Source organism: Nothoprocta perdicaria, unplaced genomic scaffold, assembly GCF_003342845.1.
Source record: "Nothoprocta perdicaria isolate Ctin4 unplaced genomic scaffold, notPer1 scaffold_26, whole genome shotgun sequence".
Lineage (NCBI taxonomy): Eukaryota > Metazoa > Chordata > Aves > Tinamiformes > Tinamidae > Nothoprocta > Nothoprocta perdicaria.
In genome coordinates, this window is record NW_020455488.1 from 3560801 (window position 1) to 3566554 (window position 5754).

The 5754-nt window shown below is 44.8% G+C and overlaps 1 protein-coding gene across 1 annotated transcript in view; it reads right to left on the bottom strand.

The window, feature by feature from the left end:
• Positions 1–314: 314 nt before the first annotated feature.
• Positions 315–5754, bottom strand: part of SNRPA1 (small nuclear ribonucleoprotein polypeptide A') — a 5692-nt gene continuing 252 nt past the window's right edge. The window contains exons 2-9 of the mRNA XM_026040600.1: positions 5513–5660; positions 4855–4933; positions 4171–4217; positions 3510–3612; positions 2867–2946; positions 1541–1616; positions 972–1065; positions 315–496 (exon numbers count right to left, since the gene is read on the bottom strand). Of these exons, the coding sequence (XP_025896385.1) occupies positions 438–496; positions 972–1065; positions 1541–1616; positions 2867–2946; positions 3510–3612; positions 4171–4217; positions 4855–4933; positions 5513–5660 (686 nt within the window). The 3' untranslated portion in view covers positions 315–437. The remainder of the gene's footprint in view (positions 497–971; positions 1066–1540; positions 1617–2866; positions 2947–3509; positions 3613–4170; positions 4218–4854; positions 4934–5512; positions 5661–5754) is intronic.

The following is a 5754-nucleotide window of genomic DNA, read 5'->3' on the forward strand; positions in this document are numbered from 1 at the left end:
CGAAGCTGCGGCGCGGCGGGCCAATGGAAACGGCGGAGGTGCGGCATGAGGTCGGCGAGGGACTGGCCAATGAGGAGCAGGGGGGCGGGACCAGAACCTCTCCCGCCCATTCCCTCCCCCCGCCCATTCCCCCCCCCCGGCCCCCCAAGTAGCTAAATTCACCAATTTACCCCATTTCTCCCCGTTTTGCTGTCGACGCCGCTTCCCACCCGCCCCAGTCGAGGGCTTCAGGCAGCCAGGGAGAAGGGAACCCAAAGGAACGAGGGAGGAGACACGCAGGGTGAAAAAGGCAGCGGTCATTTATTGAACTGTGAAATGTACAGCGAGAAAATGGGTACAAAACGGCCCGTTCCGGGCAAAGGTGGGGCTCACAAGGCCCGGGCACGGAGAGCCCTCCAGCCAGGCGAGGGCAGCTCCCGCCAGCGCCGCCACGCTGCTTAGGAGCCGTTGGGAACGGGGTCCTCCTCCATCTCCTCTTCGGCATCCTCCGAGGGGCCTAAAAACACCCGTGTACATCAGTGTTTCTACTTCAAAACTGCTTTTTTTCACCCACGACTGATCATCATTCAAACACTTAAAATCTCCTCAAATGAGAGTCTCGGAGAGCGGGGTTTGACTCTGTCCCCGCTCACGAAGCAGCCCCGGGTTGGGCTGTGCTCCCGTGGCCATCTGAAGCTTCGTACCAAAGAGCCCCTGCTAAACTAAATGCTGGGAACAGGGCTGAGGATATTCCAACCTTTGGGGCTTGAACGGCGCTCTGGAGGCCACACACCCACTATATGCACTTAGCCTTTAAGATGTGACCCTTCAGGTCATTCTGACCCTAAAAATCACTGTAAACTTCAACCTTTTTTTCCCCATCCCAATTGCTGGGCCATTCCCACTGAACTCCCTCCCAGGATCACACAAAGCACTGGGAAGCCCTTGAGAGGCTCTGTGTGGAAAGTAGAGGGAGAGGAAGGTAACGAGACCTGGTTTTCGTTCCCTCCCGGGTATCTGACCGGACTGTAACAAGCTCTTCAGCCTCTCCACTTCAGCTAGAGTTGAGGCGTTTGCTATAGCAGCCTGGAAAAAAAAGCAGACAAAAGAGCAAGGTGAATCTTCACGTGCAATATGCCAACAATCCGTTTAGCATTCTGTTTATTTATTTACTTTCACCTGTTTAGTATTCTAACATAAGAACAAGAAGGTTTTTTTCCCTTCAATTAAGCAAAGCTAAGCTATTCTGTTGCACAAAATTCTATAAATAACAAAGAACAAAGTTACTTCTCTCCTTATTGCRTAGGCTGATCTATCCTGAGATAAGTCTTACCTTCGAATAAAATGTCACTAATTTCTTAAGAAAAAGACATGGCATTACAGGAAAAAAGGGAATTTTTTTTTAAAAAAAGGCAGAAACAGCATCCAGAGATCTAGAGGATATTGTTCTGTGTTTTTTAAGAGTTAGGGGCTGCCAGGAAGAGGAAAATACTTGTGAAAGCAGAATCCACACCAATTTTTATCCCCTTTTTGCTCGGCGTGTAACATCCTGGCACGTTACCTTAATGGCCTCCACGTCCCCGGGCGAGGGCCCAGATTTCTTCTTGTCTGCCAACAGACCAGCACCTGGAGTGAAGCTTCAAAGCAGAGGAGCATCGTCACCGCCTTGGACGGGCAGGTGCCTCTCTAACTTCCAAACCAAGTCTGGAAGTTTTTCATTCAATCAAGTGTAGTATCTTATCTTTGTTAACAAACTGATACAGTGAATTGCCTCCTTCAGAAACACCAGCAGCTCAACCTCACTGCCCCATTCCCCCCGTTTCTGCTGCTCACCAAGGGGCAGGCTCTGGCTTTATGAATTAAGCAGTTGGCAGAAGCCGCTCAGTTTGGATGTTGCTGAACRCTCAGGTTGTCAAAAACCAAAAAGCAGGGTGGATACCAACAGATTAGTCRAAATTGGGTTGCCTGAATAGGTTTGATATTTTGGCAGCCTTTCTTAAAGTCTATTCTGAATATTTAGCTTAAAAGAAAGAGGTGATCTGATGCTGTTGTAAGAAAAAAAGATCAAATGCGAAATGGACATTTCTGACTAATTGCCTGGGAAGAGTTTCCTGAAATGCTGACCCAGCCTGAAACAGCTGCAGCCTCTTTTGCATCTAGAGAAGCATTTTCTTCATATCCATTTTTTGGGCTATTTCAGCTCAACAATCTATGTGGTCTAAAACCCTCATAGCCCAGACCTCCTTCTCCGCACAGAGCAGAGAMAGAGTTTCATCTCTTACAGTTTGTGGTAAATGTGTTCAAGAGATTTCTCTTCAGCTACAAATTTTCAAATGCTTTTGTCAGGCATGAACTGAATTCTGCTTTCCAAACAGCTCCATGAAAGACTGAACAAAACACAGGGCATAACATTTTATTATGATGAATTAAACTGAATGAACATATGTTTGTAATGGCTTGACTAAGGGTTTTCATCTGCATTATAAGCACCTAATTAGAATGCACATATTTTAAGGGTTATAGTCTACAGCAAAGCAAGGCATTTTTAGTTATAAATCAATTAGGAAAAAGAAAAACAAAATAGTGGTCACCTCTCTTCAGGATAAATACTGAGACAAACCACAACTAGTGCAGTTARGGCTCTTTTTTGTTGACTTTAATTAGTCCACCCTGACCACATATCACTTTCAAAAATATTTCTGAGACGCATTCACCACCATCCAAAATCTAGGGTGCCTCGACCAGGCATTTCTGGCTACAGAGTTGTTAAGACATCCTGCCAGTAACTGCAATTTCCCTTTAGTGCCTGATGCAGCCTAATGCTGCACACATCAAACACCGTGGTGTTTCTGAAGGAGAATGCCAGTGTAAATTGTTTTTATCTTACGTTTTTGCTCTCCTGGCAATATCCTTTGCAAGCTGTGCACCCCGTTTGCCCTTGAACATTTTCTCTGCCTCCTGTCGCTCCTACAGCGATACCACACACAAGGTTAATTCAGGAACATGGCATTTTGCAAAGCTTTGGTCCTTGCAAAGAAAGACTCTTCAGCCCATCCTCAGCAGTGAACACTGCTACGTGGAGACCAGGTTAAGCACATAAACATTGCCCAAATGCTCAGACTCAAGACACATCAACCTAATTCTCTTAAAGCTTGAAGAACGCTTTCCCACACCAAAATCCTCATTTAAGGCACAGTGCTGTGCTTTCTCATTCCTTTCTCTAGAGGTCTGTCCTTCTACCAACAACACTGCATGGCCAGAAAAGAGTCAGACTAAACAACCAATGCCAATAAGGCATAATTAAAGAGACTGTATCTTTTACAGAATGAAACCATAAAAGAAAATGAAAACGAAATGCATGTTTTTATGCCAGCTGCAATACTTCATTTCAATACATTTTACAAAAAAAAAAAAAAAAAAAAAAAAAAAAAAGGAAAAAAAAACCCTTATAATTAGCACTGAAGTTTCAAGAATGTAAAAAGAAAAGAAAGGGCTTCATCTTGTGCCAAATCAGAAGACAGCAGACTTACTTTGAGTTTCACTTTCTGAAAATCCAGCACTCTGACCTGAGGAACTTTGTGGATTACATACAATCTGTAATGCTTCTTATTTGTTACAGGGTTCCTTAAAACGCTACAAAGTAAATAAGTATCATAAAGAAATTCTCATAATAAAAGGTATTAGAACTTGTTAATATGCCTAAAATGCATTAACATACCTTTTGCTATAAGAAGCCATAATATCATTAAATATGCATTATAACGTGTTCTCTGATATTATGGAAACTATAGTGAAAACTTGCACTTAAAAGTATTTTATCAAATAGGTAGATTTTACTGCAGAACATAAAGAACAAAAAAAATACAAAACAACTTTAAAAATATAACAATGAATTAATCATATTTGCTAACTACAAACAATCAATAATTWAAAAAATGCAGGACAGATATGGACTTTTTTTTTTAATCCCTCATGCTTCACATAATCTTACTTACTTAAAAGACCTTGCGCTGAGAAGTCACATGTATTTCAGAGTACTTGCAATAACAGTTTAAAACGTGAGCTCTAGTTTTTTTTTCAAAGGCTGTTAGTGCTCTGAATGTTTATAGAAAAGTTACAGCTCCTGCTCATTGTTTCACAGTCCAAAAAAAAATATTTTACAGTATATTTTGACTTTTCAACATTACATACCTCAAATAAGTCAACGATTTAATAGTTGATAATGGATCCAGTTCACCCTACAGAATGGGAACACAGTACAAAATCTTAAATCTATTTAATGAGAAAAAAACGAGTAAAATTCTAGCAAACYTTACTTTGACACAGAAGCAGTGACAAACACAAACCAAGAAAATTTCACATCCATTTGAACTTRCTGTTTTGAAAACACTGCCCAACAGAGCAGCATTTGTCCCAAATTACCCATTCATGCTCTTTGTTACCTACTGCATAATTCAAAGGGAGAATGGAGGAAACAAGCTTGGGATTCCTTTTTTGGTATAGGCAACATGAAGTAAGTTTTAACAGAGTATTTCACCTTTTTTAAATAACAGAAACTTGTGTCTTCAGCTCAAAATTAGACTGCAAATAACTGAATCTCTTTTCCAAAAGCTCTTACTAGAATCTCATACCTATGCTAGCAGACCAGTTAGAATTACTGCAATTAGTTTGACAGGAAACCCATGAAGATTTGGTAACTACTCTTCCACTGCCTGCCACAGATCATATTTATTAAAACAAAAACACCACAATTCCTACTAAAACAGTATTTTTCTAAACAAAGGGGAAAGGKTAGTCACAGAGATGGTGCACACATGCAACATAAAGAAAGATTTAGATTTAAAGACAAAGATATGTTCCGTATTTACAGCTCACCAGTTCAGCGATGTTGTTATTGGTAAGAACGAGCTCCGTGAGACAGGGCAAGGCCTGTTCCAGTCCTTCCCCGATCCGACTGAAGGGGAACAGAAAGAGAAGGGTTGTTTGGGCTGGAAACCAACAGCGCAGAGCTGCCAGGCAGGAGCAGAGCACCACAACCCAGGGCTCCTTATTTTAAACAGCAGCCGAGCCTGGCGCTGGCACGGGGGTTGGCAWTGACCCTAACACGTGCTTGTCGTAGGGCAGGCGACGTTCGCCAGCCACTGGTGTTAATGTCGTGAGACGTTACAGGCGTGTGGGGACAGGGAGGCACCTGCAGGGACCCTGGTCCCCCAYGTTTATCTTCCCTGTTGCCTAATGGGATGGGAAAGGAGCTCGGGCGCCTCTGGGCCAAATTCCAGCACTGGATCTGACCGTGCAGCCTCACAAAGGGACCCAGATCTTGGCAGTGCACAAGGCAGGGAAACTGTGCGGGGCTTCAGGTGGTGGGAATGGGCCCTCCCGTGGGAATAACGGGCTCCCACTGGGAACATGGGGCTCCCCTTTGGGAACATGGGGCTCTTTAYGGAAATAACACGCTCTCCCTGGGGCACGCGGGGCTCTGCACGCGCCGTGCGCCGGCCAGGCGCGGCGGGGCCCGGCCTGCCGCCCTCACCAGATCCTGTTGTTGTTCATGAGGAGCGTCTTGAGGCGCCGCAGCAGCGGGAACCCGTCCAGCTTGCGGATCTCGTTGTCGGAGAAGTCGATGGCGTCGAACTGGTCCAGGGTGGCGCCCAGGTTCTCGATAACGGGGATCTTGTAGCCTGGCGTGGGGGGGGAAGCGCCGCGCGGGTCACACGGGGCCGCGGCGGGAGGAAAGGGCCGCCCCGGTGCCGCATCCGCGGCCCTTCCCGCCCC